General features: G+C 47.5%; 1 protein-coding gene across 3 annotated transcripts in view; it reads right to left on the reverse strand.

Annotated features, from left to right (window-relative positions):
• LOC134565250 (glypican-4-like) overlaps positions 1–18,302 on the reverse strand; it is a 127,656-nt gene extending 109,354 nt beyond the window's left edge. For 2 of the 3 annotated variants that reach the window (XM_063424758.1, XM_063424757.1), the window contains exon 1: positions 17,672–18,299. In XM_063424758.1, coding sequence (XP_063280828.1) covers positions 17,672–18,281 — 610 coding nt within the window. In that variant the 5' untranslated portion in view covers positions 18,282–18,299. Of the gene's footprint in view, positions 1–17,671 lie in introns of all 3 variants that reach the window. The other variant, XM_063424759.1, reaches the window with a different exon arrangement.
• Between the last annotated feature and the right edge of the window lie 412 nt (positions 18,303–18,714).

Genomic DNA, 18,714 nt, shown 5'->3' on the forward strand with positions numbered 1-18,714 from the left:
TGAGCAGCTCCACTGCAGAGCAGCTTTCCAGGAGTCTGGAAGAACCCCTGTCATCACCCCAGAAACACTTCTCCAGAGCATCACAGCCACAACTCAATTTTGAGGAACCCAGGCTACATCTCAGTACACAGCTGCACATTATGAACACCCAGTAAAGCAGCAAGCTTCTGGAATGCTGCATTTTCCAGCTTTGCCCACGAAGACAAACAAAGGCCTTTCCTGCTTCATCATTGACCTCAGGGATGCTGTCAACCCCTTGATCCAGCCTGCCTTCCTGGGAAGAAAGGTGATGCTGTTCTGCTCCAGGTCTTCACTCTGCTCATGACTGTACAAACAGCTGGACCAGAAAGAGCCACCAATTAAAGGGGCTTCAGAAATAATTTGCTTGCATCAATCTGATGCAAAGCAGGGTTGGAGAAACAAGTCCAGATGAAGGGCTCTGGGAGGGACAGCCAGCAGAGCTCGATCTTGCAGCAGCTCTTCCACTGCAGATGCAGGACCAAGGCACAGATCTGTGCTTCCCAGTTCATCCCCTCCCTCAGTCAGAGCTCCCAGGGGATAATTAGGACATGCAATAGGCTCTCTGTGGCTATCAGGCTATTTTGGCTTGCCAGGCCATCAGAAGAAAGGCTACATGGGAAATTAATGAGCAATCTGTGTATCTGATATTGCATCGGCAAAAAATCATTAAAAACAAAATCATACACTGCTGCCTAGAGCAGGACACCACAATTTGATAGGACTTTTCAATTTAAAGGTTAAAAACTCACATCATGCATTACTGCAAAAAGCAGGAAAGAACACGTTGCTCACAGGGGATGCCAGCACTGAAATTGAAGAGGTAGGTCAGGCTTAAATCTAAACAGGTCCACCGCACATCCATCCTAGGGTCACTGTTTATAATCAGAGAAAGGCAACTTTATACACAAAGATCACACACTAGTGGTTCCTGGCCTTTCCCAGGGAAAAAAAAAAAAGCAGCTGCTTTTCAGCTGAACTTTCCAAGAACTATTCATGTAAATAAGACAAACCTCCAGAAACGCACATGGCCAAGGCTGAAGCAACACACAGAGAAAGGCAAATAAGCAGCACAACAGGAGGCAGAGGACGTCCAGTGCCAAAAACCCAAGGTGCAACTTGCCCAAGACCTTTGAAACTCCCTGAAACTGGGCCACTATACAGAGGGAGGATGTCAGTGGAAATCCTCCCTCCAGCTAGAGGCACAGCTCCAGGTTCAATCCCCCTGAAAAAAAAAAAAAAAAGAGGATGGTGCCTGGAGGCGCAAGAAGCGCCAATCCCAAGCACAGGGCAGGACATTTGCCCAGAGATCCCAATAGTGAGGTCACTGCCTCCTCACCCAGGGAGCAGCAGCAATGGTACAGGAGCACAGTCTGTGCTCCAGTGACATTCACAATGATCCCCTACATCTCCCACCTCTCTGCTTTATCTCCCCTTGGACAAAAGACCTCAGAGTTAAGACCACAGCTGAGTTTGTAAATAAGATTTTTTGACCTGAAAAATGTGCTTTTAAGCCCTTGACTGCTACTCCTACCAAGTGTTACTTTTCCAACAGTGAGGTATCCATTGCAGAAGCCACCCAGCTCACACAAGCACTGTGTTCTGCTAGCACAACACAACCTACATCCAAAAACCCATCCTGCTGCTGAAACAGACTCTCAATGTATTCCCAGGTCTGGAACCACCAGCCTGACAGTCTTTGTGGAAAAGGCAAGGCTGAGTAGTTGAACCTAACCTGGATGAGGTGAGAAGGAGGGTGGAAGAGAGGGGAGGAAGGATTAAGATAAGGATATCACAAAATTAAAAATTCCTCTTTCTCTCCCTCTCCAGAATGCCCTATCTTTGCCGCTCTCCTTGGCACAGCTGTGAACACCAGCCTTATCTGCTGCCAGCTTCACATAGGCACTCCTCACCACAGCACAGATAAATCCCAACATCTCTGCAACAATTCCCAAGCCAATTTCTGTGCTGCCACCTTTGAGCAAATGCCTCCCAGGAGGGAAAGCAGCATCCCAGATGACAACAGGAGAGTGCAGGAGGCCATTTCAACCTTTGAAAATGAAAGCTTTTTGAGTTCCCTACCCTCCTCCCAAACATTTCACAGTGTAAGCATGTGCCTTCTCATTGCTGCTCCACATGGGAACACGGCATAGTGTCATGTTTTCTTAGGTATTTTGGAAAAAGCAAGTTTGGGAGACTCCTCAGCCCTGGTGTTGCACAGATTGTCCACCTGCAGACCCCAAATTTGATCCCCTGTCTTGAACAGCAGCTGGGCTTGTGCAAACAGCTTTGGTGGGATGGGAAAACAACACACTGAGCTTAGAGCACCCAACTGCACCAGGGGACAATTGCACTGAGGTTTTACTGGCAGGCAGCGAAGGGGTTTATTTTGTCTTCTTAAGCACAGCCCTGAGCAACCTGGAGGGAGTAGGGAGTGCAAACAGGACTTTTGCCATCCACCTCCCAGGTGAGACCATCAACATCCACCAGCAGGAAGGTGAACAGCCCTGGCACTGTGAGCCCCACGGAGGGGATGGCTGATTAGGATGGGATGGATTTACCAGTTGTGTTAATCTTTCTGAAGCAGGAAGAGGAGCTCCACTCTCTCCCCACAGCCACTGCTGTGTCCTGGCACCTTCCGTCAGCAAAAATACTCTATGAAATAAAGTTTGCAGCTAAAAAAAGCCTAGATGAACGATAGGTAGCCCCTGCAATGGGGATGCACCAAGCAACCCACCAGCTACATGGAGAGATCCTGGCAGGGCTGAGACAAGGCTTTGGGAGGAGGGCTGCCCTCTGTGGCAAATCCATGTGGGCTGAGTGTCTCCAGTGGATGACTGTTGTGACCAGAGCAGCTTCTTGCTGTGGGGATGGACCTGTCCTGGAGATGCATCCAGACAAAACAGGCCAAGCAGCACCCAGACAAGAGCCTGCAGCAAAGTGGTGATGGCCATGCTGGTTCAAATCCATGTGCCTGGGGCTCAGTCAAGGAGATAAATGCAGGGAGCAGAAAGGACACAGAGGGCAGAAAACCAGGAGCCAGCAACTATCCCATGAGAGACCAAGTGCTGGCCACCACCTCGTCAGTGTTTCTATCCAAAAGCCAAGACTTACTTTCCTTTCTAAACTCTACCCCTCTTGCTTAAAACAGAAAACTAAAAAACAATAAAAATAAAGTTCCCCATCCTTACACCACCAAAGGAAGAGGCAGGAATGGGAGAAGTATAGCCCTCCAGCCTGGACACCCTCGGACAAAAGTCCAAGCTAACACTTAAGCCTTGAAGCTTCACTTGAGCCCCCAGGTAAGAAGATTTCCAAGACTGCCACAGGTTTAGGGACAGCTCCCCTCCTACTCTTGTGCTATTTTCAAACAATGACATACCTTCCAAAACAAAGTGTTTTGCAATCCTTGAGAAATTATTTCCTTTTCCGATTAAAAGTGAAATTCTCTTCATTCTCAGCCAGTTGAGACTCTCAACCACAGGCAGAATCACCAGCTCTAAATCCATCCACCCTGCAGATGGCCACATCAGAGCCCTCATCCCAGGCTCCCACACTGGGCTGGCTCCAGGCAGGTCTTGCTGCACCACTGTTCATGGAAGACTGGGAAAGGTTAAATTTTAACTTGAAACTCCTCCACCAAACTGCCTGACTCGTCTTCTGAACCTCCCTCCTGTAACTGAGGGATTTTACCTTATCTATTTAACTTCCAAGTATGCTCCTTCTGCCATAATTTGTTTCCCAAAAAGAAATTGCTTAATGTCTTGCAATATTAATGTGGAAAATAGGGTTATTTAATTCATGTTCTATAAATAATTATAGACTGGAAACTGTAATATATTGTATAAAGGTATGTGTGTCTGCTCAACCCGCACGTTTCATGGACTTCTGTAAAGCACCTCTCCTGATCTCCCTGGTCCAAAAATAGAAGGTGAGAACACAAGGCACTGATGAGACAATGAGTACCGATCAACCTACCTTTGCATACGTGCAGCGAAAATTACCTCATCAGCCAGGACTTACACCGGTCGAGTGCTACGTGCAGAAGGGTCATCACACACTTCTACGGCTCAAAGCAGGGACTTACACTGATCGAATGCTACCTGCAGAGGAATCATCACACACTTCTACGACGGTTAAATTACTCAAAGCAAGGACTAACTCTGGACATTAGCATTTGAATGGACCAGGGGGGCTCTTTCAGGATTTAGTATAAACAATCTTAATGGCCGGTGCTTAGTGGAAACAATGGGAGAAGGGCTGCTGAGGGGGAAATTAAGGGTATTTAAGTTAAGCCTCTAGGCGGGCGAAGGCGTGAACCCAGCTAGAGACTCAGACTGCCAGGGTCCATGTCTCTGGGTCACCCTTGGCTTATTTTTCCCGGGAGAAACTCTGTCAAGAAGTGTCGCTGTTTGTGGGGGGTATTTTTATTGCTTAAAATTCTGTAATTTGATTCCAAATTTTGTGATTTGAATTTTTAATAAACCAAATTATTGAATTTGGTAATAAATTGTCCTGGCATTTATAACATTAATATATATGTATAACTGAAAATCCATGGAGCTGAATATGACCTATTTCTCACAGCAATATAAGTATTTCCAGGTCCTAGGAAAGGCACAGTAAAAGTAGCTCTACAGCAAAATGAAACTGAAGCCAATTAAGAGATTTGTTTTGAAAAAAATAATTATGAATTGTAAAAAACATGGAATGTTAATTCGTGTTCTTATGGATTATGGTATGTTAAAAATCATAAGTAACCACTGTAAATATGTTATATGAAAATGTAACCTTAGTTCCAGCCAGCCTTGGAATTTACTAATCCCGAGGCAGGCACCACCCTAGAATTACCATTTAGGAAAAGACAAAGAATTTTCAGGAAACCCGGGCTCCGTCATTGGCATCAGAAAGGAGGACACATTAAGATAAGCAATCGGTCCTTCCTCTCGTGGACAGCAGAGCCATCAGAGCACCATCATCGCCTGGATCTCTGGAGAAGAACGCCTTTCCATTCACAAACCTTGGTTACCAACAGACGACTATGAATTCGAATAACCAGTCCCGGGAACAAAGAGACTGTGGGGAAATCTTGTGCCAGGGGCAAAATAAAGTGTATAAAATCTGAGCCCCAAACGAGGCAAATTTGTGAACTTTTGGGGGGGGCTGCAGTGTGCTAGAGACTGCGTCCCTGTTCACCCGTTGACGATTCCGGGTATATCGTCAACGTAACTCCGCTGGGGGTTTTTACTGAAATTCTGTAATTTGATTTTTCAATAAACCAAATCATATTTTCAATTGGACTTTTGGATTGGCATTTATAACAGAATCAAATCCAAGGAAGCAAATTTCATGGCACAATCTGCCTATGTTAACTGCCCAGTAGTCTCCCAAACTGCCAGTCCAAAAGCAACACACAGTAAAATTTACATTCTGTGGTCACTCAGACAGACATCTGGTGCAAAGGCTTGCACTTTAAAATAAAAACCCATTGAAAGCACTTCTTAAAGAGCTTTGCAATTTAAAAATAACACCTAGGAACTATGTGGGACTGAGCAATTTAATCCCAAAAGAAACATGGGCAGTACCAGTGCTCATCCCTGGATCCAGCTGGGAGAACAAAAGGGATTAAACATGCAGTGGGTTCTTGCAGCAGGAGCATGAAGGGCCTATTTAAAAAGAAGAACCAGAAATAAGGAATTTTGCCAGTTTTTACCCCTGATAAATCCACATTCCAGTCTGTCAGCTATGTTGTTATCCCCAGAGCTGCTGAAGTGTCCTTGGCTGTAACTATGCATGACTCCAGCTTTGAATAATGGAAATAAAGTAAGTGCATTGCGACTGCAGCGTTCCTTTCCCAACCCCAGAAAAAGAAAGGCAGAGCAGGGGGAGATCTTAGAGAAGCTCAGGAATTTTGTACAGAGAAGTTGGAAAGCTGTTCACACCCTACATCAGCTGCCCACTGCATCAAACCTGCCTGGGGAGAGGTGCCTATAGCTTGTAAAGATGCCAAGTTTTAGCCTAACACAGCAGCTCTTACTGTCTGCAATAACAAACAAATAAATATTCTTCCAGATTCACAAGTCCAGTTTAGCCAGCAATTCATAGTCAGCAAACATTTGGAAGCAGTACTGTAAAATTAAACAAAGCTATCATTTACAGGAAACCCTGCCTCGAGTACAAATTATAAAGTTGTTAAGTTTATCTGGGAATGCCTTGCCCCTGAGTGCTGTATAATTATTCCTAAATCTTTCAGGAAAGAATGCAAATATTTTCAAGCTGTAATTCATTGAAAAGGAGGAAGTCTCATTTAACCTTTTGTGCATATTTTGTTACCTAGAAATTAACCCCTACTTTCCACAACTATTTTTCAGGATCCTACTGAGCCTGTTGGGCAGCAAGTGGACCCACAGCCCTTGTTTTGGTAAGGCTGGACAGGAGCACCAGGCTCACCTGGCACCCTTGCTCGCTCCCACACTGCTTCAACAGCAGCTTCAGGGCTGGTTTGGAGCAGCATCGTTCCAGTCAGGCTGCTCCCCTCACAGAACTTTCCCCATAAGGAAGGCTGCTGAAAAGAACTGGCTGTTCACTGGAGTTATGGCAAGAAGAGGTATAAAGGAGCCTTTAGTAATGCGGAGGGCTGAGTTATGTGGAGTTTTCACTAGCGAGGTGCCTGCACCAGGATCCCCTTGGTGGGCTGGATTCAACAGGGCTGAGCAGCCCTGAGCCCTGCCTCTTCCAGCCTCCTCTACCCACCAAGACACAGCTCTTCTATGAGTCCCAATTAAGTTAATTAGCAGAAGCCACAAGGCCAAAAGCAGTCACGCTTTTCCCAACCCCCCATAAAAGTGTTTTGTTTTGCAAAGGTGAAGGTGGTCAACGCATCCTCTGCTCAGGACCCTCCAGCAGTCAAGACCTTAATCTACCAATGGCAACAAATTGAGACATATTTCTAAAGAAAGTCACTTGCAGCCAAAGGGGAGAGGACATGCATCCCCCAGGACATCTGCAAAGCCACACACACACCCCCACACTCCCAATAGCACCCCTGGGTGAGCACCCCCTGCTCCATGGGGACCCATTCTGCTCCAGCCCAGTGCTGTGCCAGGGTCAGCCATGTCCTGCCTGCTGGCACTCAGCTGCTCTGAAACCTTCATGCACCCACTACTATGTTACAAAGGAAAAAAAAAATCAAACCAAACAGCCAGCCTTACCTTCTCAAAAGGTAGCACTCACGCTATTGTATTTTCCTCCGAGTGACATTATTAATTTAAAAGATCTCAGCAGTGGGTGTTATCCCCCAGCGCTCACGGCAGCTCCTTGGCACAGCGGCTGGGTGCTGCAGGAGGCAGGCACTTGCAGCCTGGGGGACATCACCACCATTCACAATTACTCAAACATGGAACACAAACAAGTACGACATCAAGGTTAAGCTGCAGCAGCTACAGACAAACAATATCCATGATGCACATCCACTGTCACAGATCAGTGCTTCTGATATGGTGGAACTGGGAGACAGAAGGACCTGGCTTCTTCCTCTGGGTGGAAGCAGGTCACTGGATTCCCTCCCTCGCAAACAGGTAAGCCCAAGAGTTTTCAGTATGAAGATGAGAGAATCTCATGCAAAATGGATTTAAACCCAACTCTGCTAAGATGCCATGATGCTTCAAACCACTGTGATGATGCTCCAAACCACCACCTGGGTCCCAGCAGTACAAAACTCCTTCACCTCCTCTCCTTTCCAGTGAGCAGTTGTGAGCTTTCTTCCATGCCTGGAGCTGGGGAAGGGAGGCCAGGTCAGGCCAGGCACAGAGCCCTTGCACTCCCTCCTCATCCCACTGCCATGCTCAGGGAGCAGGAGCATGTAAAACCAAACCAGCAAGCGACTGCACTGGAAGAAAGCAATCTCATTATGAGAGCTAATGAAAGCGAACCTCAATTACTATGTAAACAGCACTGAATCATTGGCAGATGCTAATAAAGCCATTTTTCCCCTCACTGTGTTGCCTTAAGGGCTGAAACAGAGGCTAGACAGAGTTATGAGAATAAAGTGAATATTTATTAAAGGCCTTCAAGGCCACACCCTGGCAGCACCAGAGCCACAGCAGTGGCTATGTATGCCCGGATAGCTCCAAGATGGAAGCGAAAGAGCACTAGTCAGGAGATCTCCCCCCCCTTTATAAGTTTCAGTCCATTTGCATACAACAGTCCACTGTCCAATCAACAACTCCAAATCATGACGTTTCATCCTTCCTGCTTGCCTTCTTTCTTCCACGTTGTTTATTCTCTGGGCCTGGAGTTCGAAGAGTGTCCTTGAGGAGAGTGAGTTCCCTGCTAGGACCAAACTGCCCTGCCCCCATCACCCTGTGACAAGATCCCAGCACCACTTAATACAAAGGCAAAAGCCACCCACCAAAACAAGACAAAAAAACCCAAAACCTAAGGCATCAACTGGAAAAGAAAAGCATATGGCCCTATGGCACCCTCAGTTCTGTCTCTAAACAGAGCCAAAACTCAGAAGAAAGCATTTTTCTCCAGTCCAAACTAAACCAGCAGCACCACTCTGACCCCTGATCTGCATGTCAGGTGTTTGCCAGCTGCTCCCAGTGCCTCTGCCCAGGCAAAGGGACGTGGGCACTACTACCCTGTGCTCCCCCAGGACTGCTGGCCACCACACTTTAAAAACCCTAAGGTTGGCAGGTACACACAAAAAAAAAAAAAAATCTAGCCCACACTATTCAGAGCAAAGGCAAAGTCCACCTGGGTGCCCATACGTGGCTGGCAAGGGATTGATTTTCCATCAGGCTTGTAATTGTACCTGTTTCTTTGATCACATAAATGCTCTGTCTCTCCCATGGGAATGGGCCAAGGAAAGTCAAGGAAGGTGCAGGAGATTATTTATCCCCCTTATTGCATGGCTCTCCCTATCACTAATTTCTTTACAATAGCAGCACTCACCTCAACTGGGTGAAGCTGCTTGCTCTTTAATCTTCCATGGGACAATGCTACCTTTAAAACAAACAAACAAACAAGCCAGCTCCCTTGCAAAGAGGACACTGCCAGCCAGTTGGCTATAAAGACACTCAAGATCCTCATGTTTGTAGGAGAAGCAAAAAACTGCATTTCAGCCCACTAAAAATCCTGGCTCCGTCTTTATGTTCCAAGAATGCTGAATCAAAACAGGCTCAACTCTTCAAAAGAGAAGAGTACAAAGAAGCAAAAAGTTTGTATTAAAACCCATGTAATCTTTTAAAACCACCATTATTAGAACCTGTAGTACCAGCCAAGAGTGATTTATCACCCCCTGTCATCACAGTCTGCAACACAGAGCTTTTTATATCAAACTGTCAGTGTTACAAAGCTAAAGCCCCAGCTTATAGTTTCTTAAAGCTAGCCCTCTGCCGCCAGCAAATCCTCTAAACCCCGGGATTTGGGAGTCCAGAGCACTGCTGCTCTTTAATCATCGACAGGCAGGGCGATGTGACCCAACACAAAGCACCCAGCACAGGTTCTGTTCGATGCTTCCAAGCAGGAGGATAAGTCAGTGTAGGTAAACAAATCATCTAGGGTTATTTCAGCTTCTTTCAAAAGGAAAGTCAATGGGCCATAAAGGCTTTAACTGTACCTCGTACTTCGAGGTGCTCTGGCTTTCACAAGGCAAGCGGTAAGAGCTCTCTGAACACTAGACACCCTGACATTTGGGGTTTTCCTGTGAAGTTGTTACTCTAACACACCCCAAATCAGCAGTAATTTCTAGAATAGCACTACAAACCACAAGAGGTTAAACTGACTGCACATTACTTAAACTAACCTAAGGGTGACCCCTGGAAAGGAACAGCTATTGGATGTTGTGGTTCTATAGAAACTCAATTACCACAGCAAATTTCCTATGAGCATTTTTAAAAAAGAAAAAAAAAGGCAGCAACAATGCTGACAATGTGTAAGGGCCACATATTTTCACCTCCCAAAAGCTGCAGCCTCGCCTGTATAAGAACAACTCCTACTCCCACAAAAATGTTCAAACACATTTTAAACATTTCATCGTTTGCTCCCATCTGAATTTGCTTAAAATCCAGACAATTCTCAGCTTCTAAATTGGAAATATTAAGAGAAATACTCCTTCAAAATCCTTTGCTCAGGGTAGCCCCTCTCCACAATCTACGTACCTTTCCAACATCAAAGCTTGCAGAGAGAGAAGTCCCTCACAGGGAACTCCCACAAATCCATCAGCCACTGGTTGTGTAAGCCATGGAAAATATGAGTAGAAAGACAGGAAACTAAAAGATTATTTCTCTGCTTAGAAGATGGACAACAAAAAAAGTATTTCTAAGAGTGTTTTGGGGGAGGTGGGGAATCTGACAATGCTTTACATTGGGAAAGAGGTATTATAGCTCTAATTTCACATTAAAATCAACACTGAGTAGCCCTTATTAAGATTGATCCCATCAGCTGGTATCCCTACACACTTTTTAAGCACCATCTCCATCCTTTCAAGCATTTTGCCAGTGAGGTGATGCACTGCTGCCCTTGAGGAACATCACCCCCTCCTACCTCTGTCCTCTCCCAGGACTCACAGAGACATGAGAGGTGACAGACTGCAAGGCATGAACTAGCAGGGAAGACGATTGTGCCAACCACAGCCATTTTCAAACAGAAAACATCATCCTAAGAAAACTACCACAGCCACATCCTCACGGGGCAAAGCCTGCCAACAGACCACATGGCTGCCACCAGCTCTGCACACATAAAGCTTCCAACACTTTCTCACCAGGTCCCCTCTTCCCAACATGCTATTTTTATCTGAGTACCTTTCCCAGACCATAAAGATGTAAACAAGAAAATTCCCTGGCACAAACAAGGTGCTTCAGCCACAGCCTCTGCAGGCTGCATGTATTCTGCACAGGCAAAAAACCCCACAAAAATCTCTCCTAGAAAAGCAAAATAGTTCCATAAAACACTAACAAACCAGGGAGCCAGTAAGATGGGCTATGACAAAGTAGTAATCTCTTTCAATTAAAACACTTGGCAATGAAAAAAAAGAATATACGCAGCAGCTTTCTTCCTGAGATGCACAAACCCCAGTGAAGAGCACAAACTGCACCTTTCTGGGCACCAGAGGGGTTTGCCATGGGGCATCTTGGAGCACACAAGGCAATTTAGGGAACAAGAGGGAAACTTACTGGGTCCTTGCATTGCTTAGCAATGGGAGCAGGAAGTTATCTTCATAATCTCAAAAGAAAAAGAAAGCAGGAAGAATGTGAGGAATGCAAGGAGGTTATTGCCCAGGAGACCAGGACTGGCAGCTCAGTCGAGTCTTCAAGGAGACACACTTCCTGACCTCTCTGGCTAGCAATAATTTCCTTCTCTCCACCAAAAAAAAAAAAAATCAGGTCCCCGAGGATTGCTCCTCTTCTGGGAGGAGGCAAAGAATTTTGCAGCAGACAGAATAATCCTGATGCTCCATCCTGGTGCTGTCTACACCTGTGGGAGATGTCAAGGACTGAGCCTGTGCAACTCAACACATATGCACATCCACAGAAATCCATGGTGAGTTCATGGGAATGGCTATGTGTGTAGAGGACAGGAGATGAGAACCACACATATGACACCTCTTGAGAGGCACTGGCAGTCCTTCCCCATCCATGCAGGTTCCAGGGTTGGCAATCCTTTGCACAGAACCAGGACAGTGAGGTCTGCACAAGCCACCATCCAACACCAAGAGTAGGCTAAGACCACAGGTCACCACCTCAAGGAACTGGGACCTTTCCAGCCTCCTGACAGAGGTCACAGCCCTATTGGGCAGATGCTATCTGCACCTCCAAGACAGAAAATGCTCATCTGGAACCTTCTCCCCTCAGAGCTCTCACACACACAGCTGTAATGCTTCATCCTGAACTTCCTCAACTCCACAGGTACCAAGGAAATACCATGGCAGAGGGAAGATGCAGAGAACCAAAACAGTGCCTCGCTGTCATGTTGGCCTTGCTCTGCTGCTGTTTCAGTATGAATAAAAAGCCTGTTGACATACGAAAGCCACAGAAAATCTCCTTGAAAGTACAAAACAGTACTGAAAAGATTGTGCAGCTCAGGCCTTCTGCACAATGTACACATGCCTTTTCAGTCTCTTAAAAAACAGCTACATGACTAAGGAAACATCTGATAATTAAAGCAATTTTAACAATAGATAATAATTTGACTATGAATTATATGGAATGTAATGACTGCTTGTTCTGGCAGAACAGAACTTTTTATGAAGTGTCTGCCAAGGAAAATGATACTCCCACTCAGCCTAGACCACTGCAAGCAGTTGCTGCTAACCATGTGCTTCACGCTGCTGGCTGCTACGACACAGTACACTGCTCTAGCTGAACAAAACCCCACGCTGCACATTTGCAGAGAGAAAGCAGCGTCCCAGGCGAGCGGCGGCCGGAGCCGTGACTCAGCCGGGAGCCGCCGCCAGCTCTTACCAACACTCACTGAGCCACACGGCCGCCAGTGCCGGATGCCAGGGCACTTGTCAGTGGCCTGCAGGCAACTCGCACACTGCCAGCTCCCCCCTCCCGCTGTTTCCAGTTGCTAAATGACATTAGAAGCAGCTAAAAATACTTCAAGCAATTCTCTCATTTACTTTTCCATACCAGCAGTTGTGTTTGCCGCAGGGATGTTCTCCTACAGTCAAGCCCCCACCCACAGGTGGCCAGGCAATCACTCCATTAACGCATGCCAGGCAGGAGAAAACCCCCTGCCCGCCAAGGACCACTGCCTTCATTGGACAGGAATCATGGCAAATAGGTACAGCTGGTATCCAGATCACTCCACACCTTCAAACAGACCTCAAGGATGACCAGGTGGAATCTGGTACTTCTAACACAGCAAGTCCAGAGCTGCCTCCTGCAAACCAACTACAACAGGCTCAGTAGTGCCAGACAGCACGAGTAATACTGGCCTGGAGAGGATACAGAAACCATTTCTCAGTTAGAAGGGGCCACACGGAAAGGAAGCATGTGAAAAACTAAAGCAGCATTTGCTGAACTTGACATGTAAAACAATGGGCTGGTTTTGGCTGGAATAGAGTTAATTTTCTTTACAGTGGTTAGTATGGGATTATGTTCTGGATTTGTGCTGAGCATAGGGTTGATAATACAGAAAAGTTTTTGTTATTGCTGAGCAGGGCTTACACACAGCCAAAGTCTTTTCTGTTTCTTGTACTGATATGCTGGCGAGGAAGTTGGAGGTGCACAGGAGATTGGGAAGACACAGCTGGGTCAGGTGACCTCAACTGACCAGAGAGAGATTCCAGACCATAAGACATCATGGTCAGTATATAAAGTGGGGGGAAGAAGGAGAAAGGGGAGGGCATTTGGAGTGATGGTGTTTGTCTTCCCAAGTCACTGTTATGTATGATGGGGCCCTGCTCTCCTGGAGATGGCTGAACACCTGCCTGCCCAAGGAAACAGTGAATTCCTTGCTTTGCTTACATTCCCTGTTGAACTGTCTTTTTCTCAACCCACGAGTTTCTTACCTTTTACCCTTTTGGTCCTCTCCCTAATCCTTTCTGTAAGGAAATGAAAGAGTGACTGTGTGAGGCTTGGTTGCTGGCTGGGGTTAAACCCCAACAAACAGCATTGCAAACAAAGCAGCATTCCTGACTGACCAAGGGCAGCACACCGAGGCACCTACTGACAGCCATAAATACACTGGGGACAAGTGAGCAGCAGGACATCAGGGCACACCTGCCCACAGTTACTTTGGGCAAAGTCCCAGAAGTCCAAAAATCAAGGGTCAACCAATTTCCTCTGCCATGGGTAAAAAACTGCTCTCAACTGCTCTCACAAATAAATGTAGCTATTCAAATAATTTAGTTTAAACAGAGATTAATGACACTGAACACTTCACTAAGACTGAACAGAGTGCTCCTTGCACCCAGCTCCCTGCAAAGGCAGGCTCCAGGTTTGCTCTGTGCTCCCCACCACTGCCAGGACAGCAGTGCCAGCGAGAGCAGGGATGACACTGCTGCAGGAACTTTGCTGGTTAACTGGCTACATTTTCCACCAACAGGCAAGATGTTTTTCTTTTTCCTTTTTAATCCAGGAAAAGAAACATCTAGTTCTTCCAATTAGCAAGAAAAGGGAAGGAATTTCTGGTGTCTGTTTAACACCTGAGGGCAAGAAGCAGCCTTTTGAAAGAAAGGTTGGGTGGGGTTTTTTGTTTTTTAAATCACAGCCACCTACTGTGGGTCTCCAGATGCCACCACACCAGCTCACTTTGCATTTCATTCTGCAGCCCCACCAGACCAACCAGGGTAAGCAGCCCCTTCAGATGGTCACTCCAGGGAGTTTTTCTCATCACCATGACAGCTCGGAGACACACGAAATCCATAAGGAACAACACATTCTGGGTAGAGTTTGAACAAAGTCAGTGGCTCTGGGACCCAGAACTTCCCAAGATGTGACTTGTCCTGGGGAAACTGTCAGTCATCTTAAAAGCAGTTACAGGCTGGTGCTCTGCCCACACTACCTACTATCTACATGCTATCAAGAGTCAGTTTTCACAAACCAACTGTGTAGACATCAGGTCTACAAAAGCACTGACCTCTCCTGCAACAGCAAGATTGCATCTCGCCACTGCCAGGAGCTCTGCCACATGCACAACACAGGGCTATAGGGGCAGCAGCCACTGAAGAACACTCGGGTACAAAGCAGCACCAAAGGGCCACGGATTATTAAAAGCTTCCACACAGATTTATAGCAGTAGGCTGTGTTTATACCTCTAACACCAAAGCTACTTAAAAGGAAACAAGTTCTCTGTCCCACAACACATTTTACACCTCTTATCAAGCAAGCAGTGAGATGACCAGCTGTGTGCTTCTTTCAGAAATGCCTAGGTACTTCAGCAAGATATAACCTGCTATTTATGCATACTCTAATTAGGTCCTAAACCTGGTCTAAATAAATATTAACGTGAACTCCTAGGTAATTATGGAGAAGGAGCAGCCTTTTAATGCCACTGAAATAGCAACGATACAGATAAAACACCTGCTGGAATGGGCATTTCCTTGAAAGAAAAAATTTGCATATCTACTGCTCCAGAAGAATAATAAATGTGGCCAAAAAATCCATGTGAGATGCTATAAAACCCCAAATGACTCCCATGCCCTTCCAGTGAGGATGAGTTTCACTTCCTGTCACATAGCCCAGTGCAGGGACACATCTGCCAGCACCACACAGCTGCTTCACTTTGACAATTCAAGGCCAACATTTTGTAGGATCAGTAATCCTCAACAGCAAAGAAATCACTACACTTACAGAAACAAATTTGCCACAGCTTTTAGGGCATCTTTTTGCAAAGATGCTAGGAAGTTTCTGTCTGCACTGTGATCTAAAGCAACTTGCTAAGAGAATGTGAGAATAAAGCATAATCCATCAAATCAGTACAAAAATCTAACAAAGAAGTTGATGCACTTCAAACATGAACAACCATGTGTCCACCCATCATTCCATCAGCATTCGTGTGTCCACACGTGATTCCATTCAGCCCACTGAAGCCTCCCCAACCTGTCCTCCACCAGTTTAGTGAGCAGAGAGGAGCCACCAAGCAGAAATCATCAGTTTCCACCATCACCCCAATGGGTTACTTGTCCAAGCACATGGCTCATTCCCTCACACACATTTATATTGTTCTCACTGATAGCCAGGCACCCAGGTAACAGCCTTTCCAAACCACTTACTCTCCTGATGGAAAACATGTCACATCACCTGAAAAACCAACTGAAATCAATGCTTTGGCAAGTGACTCTTTCTGGACACACAATACACACCACAGACCTCTTACCCTGGTGCCAGACCTTAGCCTCAAGCATTATCACCTGGCCCATGGGACTTCAATGCCCTGTGCTGATCCCACAGGGGCAATGGCAGGTGAAGTTCTCCACTCTGAGAAAGTTCAGCACCAGCAGTGAGACTGGCGGTTACATCTACGTACACCAGCTGAGCGGCAAAGAGGGGAAATCTGGAACCTCTAAACACAACCCACGCCAAAGCCACATGAATTCACAGGGGAATGTGAAACTGCAGCAGGTGTAGCACCCCACTCCAGGTTTAATTTTAAATTCAGTTGCACTTGAGGTATACCACACTTTAAAGCTGTACAGCATGCCTCCTTTTAAAGACTTCCACCACCCTCTCTGAAATATCCCACACAGCAGGATTACATTTAAAACTCAACTTTGCAAGACCTGTTGCTTTCCAAGCAAGGCCAGACACAGACTCTCTGCTCCCCTGGAACAGCAACATAACCCAGCCAATATTTTCAGCATGTCATTGCAGAAAGCTCTTCTTTTGTCAAATAATCTTACCTTGCTCATCACTTTTCTCAAACAGACAACAGCTTTAGAGCTTCAAATGGAAGCCCTTTCAGCATGATCTACTCCTGACATTCTCCAAAGCTCACCAAGTCATCTTAACCAACAATATATAAAATAAGGACAAGGTCAAACCTTCCCAATACTGGACTTCAGAGGAAGTCTGTTCACATTCTGATCCTGCACTGATGAGGGCTGGACTCAAATGCAAGACTATTTATTAGAGACCGTTTTACAAAGCAGGCAGAGTGAAGGGGAGAGGGTATTTTAACTGCAACCAGTCAGACGTTTCTCATTAAAATATTTCTTGGAGAAGCAAACTGGCCTACAGTTTTATTCAAACAGATGTAGGCTAAATGCATATCATTTGTCTGACAATAAAAAAGCACAAGTGACTGAAATGGTTTTAATTTTGTCAGTGAAAAGGATAATGTATGTATATCTGGAGGGCACACCAATGGTAAAGATTACCCCCAGCTTCTATCTGAGCCGTCTAAAGGTATTTACTCGGGGTCTGTCTGTGTTGTGACAGTGTCCCAGACCGAAATGAATGCCTCCAACACTCCACATTTTTGAGCCATTCAGTCATGCATTTTTGTTATTGTTGAAAGTAGTGCGAAATTGCAGTGCATGAGCTAGAGTCCTTGGTGGTCTCCGAGGATTCCAGCTAAAAAGGCACTTCCTTTGTTCCGCGGAGAATGCGGTCCAGTAGGTCATTCAGAAGGGGAAATAAAGGCAGCGGCCCTGGGAGGGAGATGAAGGATGAAACAAAAAGAATAAAATGTTTTGGGTGTGAGCACATTAGCTACCATTTCCTACTACTGCCGGCTACGAGCACTCCTATCCACAGGATGCGCAAGTATCTCGGGACGAAGGTGAAGAAAAGAAAAAAGAAAAAGAAAAAGAAAAAGAAAAAGAAAAAGAAAAAGAAAAAGAAAAAGAAAAAGAAAAAGAAAAAGAGAAGCCATGTCTCAGTCCCTCCGCCAGCAGCCGCCGGGCACCGGGGCGGGACGAGCCGCCCGCTCCCCGCCGGGCCGAACAGCAGCCCAAGGGCAGGAGCGCCCGCCCCGCGGTCTCGCCCGGCACTGCCAGGCACCGGGAGCTGGCGGCCGCGCCGGGACCCTCCGCGCAGGATAGGCGCCGAGCTCCGGGAAGCCGAACTGAACCGCGCCGAGTCGGGCAGCGCGCCCCGAGCCGAGCTCCGGGCGCCGCGCCGGGGGGAGCCTGGAGCGCACCCCGCGCTCCGCGGGGCCGGGCCGAGCGCGCACAAAGGCGGCAGCGACGACCGCGACTCACCGCTGATCTCGTGGCTGGGCGCCTCGGTCTGGCTGAAGCCCTTGGCAGCGTAGAGCCTCCGCACTTCGGAGCAACTTCTGGCGCGAGGCTCGGCCGCCAGCAGCAGCGGCAGGCTGAGGGCGGCCAGAACGCACAGGAGGGGCGGCAGGCAGCCGCGCCGCCGCGGCATGGTACGGGCAGGCAGGGGCCGCTGGGGCCGGGCGAACGCGCCCCAAGGCTGGAGCCGGCGCTCCGCCGAGCCTGCCCTGCCGCGCCCCGCAGTAGTCGCACCCGCTGCCCTGCGCCCCGCTCCGCTGTCGCTCCGCTCCGCTGGCCCGGCGTGCGGCGGCGCTCCGCGAACTTGGCCCGACAGGAAGCACATGGGGTGGGGGTGGTGGTGGTGAAGGAGGAGGAGGTGAAGGGAGGAGGGGAGGGCGGCAGCCAAGCAGGATCTCGCAGGGCCGGGACAAGCCTCTGCAGCACCCGGGAAAATCAGGAGCTGGCATCCGCCCGCCCACCGAGGAGGAGCGCAGCCCGGGACTGCTCGCCCGGCTGGCCCCGTGCGGAGAGCCTCGGTTCTGCCCCGGCACGAGCACCCCGAGCACCCCCTGCCTGGAGCCAGGGCTGGCATCGCTCGGCCTGAGGAGTTCCCACCCGGCACCCACGCTCCCACCCACGCCAGCTCCGAAGTGCCCCGCGAGGGAGAGATTCCCCGAAAGGGCTGGAATGGCTGGCTTTGTTGTGCCTCCTGAACTGGAGCTGTAGATGGTTCAGCTCTGCCCCAGGTTTAATAGGTTCACTACGCTGATGAATTTTAACATCGCTGTGACAGGTCTGAACTATGTGCATGAAAGACTTGTCAAAACCGACATTTTTCCTCCAATCTTCTGTTTCCAAGAGTCTAGCAGGGTAAAGGCCTCAGGAACACTGACATCAAGGTGCTCCAGTCACTCTCCTTCATACCCCAGCCCAGCACACAGACACATGCACAGATGTAAACAAACCCTGATGAACCCTTGGACCAGAGTCCAACAGTTGCTCCTTGCTTCTGTTTACTGAAAAAT

This window comes from Prinia subflava (genome assembly GCF_021018805.1).
Source record: "Prinia subflava isolate CZ2003 ecotype Zambia chromosome W unlocalized genomic scaffold, Cam_Psub_1.2 scaffold_43_NEW, whole genome shotgun sequence".
Taxonomy (NCBI): Eukaryota; Metazoa; Chordata; class Aves; order Passeriformes; family Cisticolidae; genus Prinia; species Prinia subflava.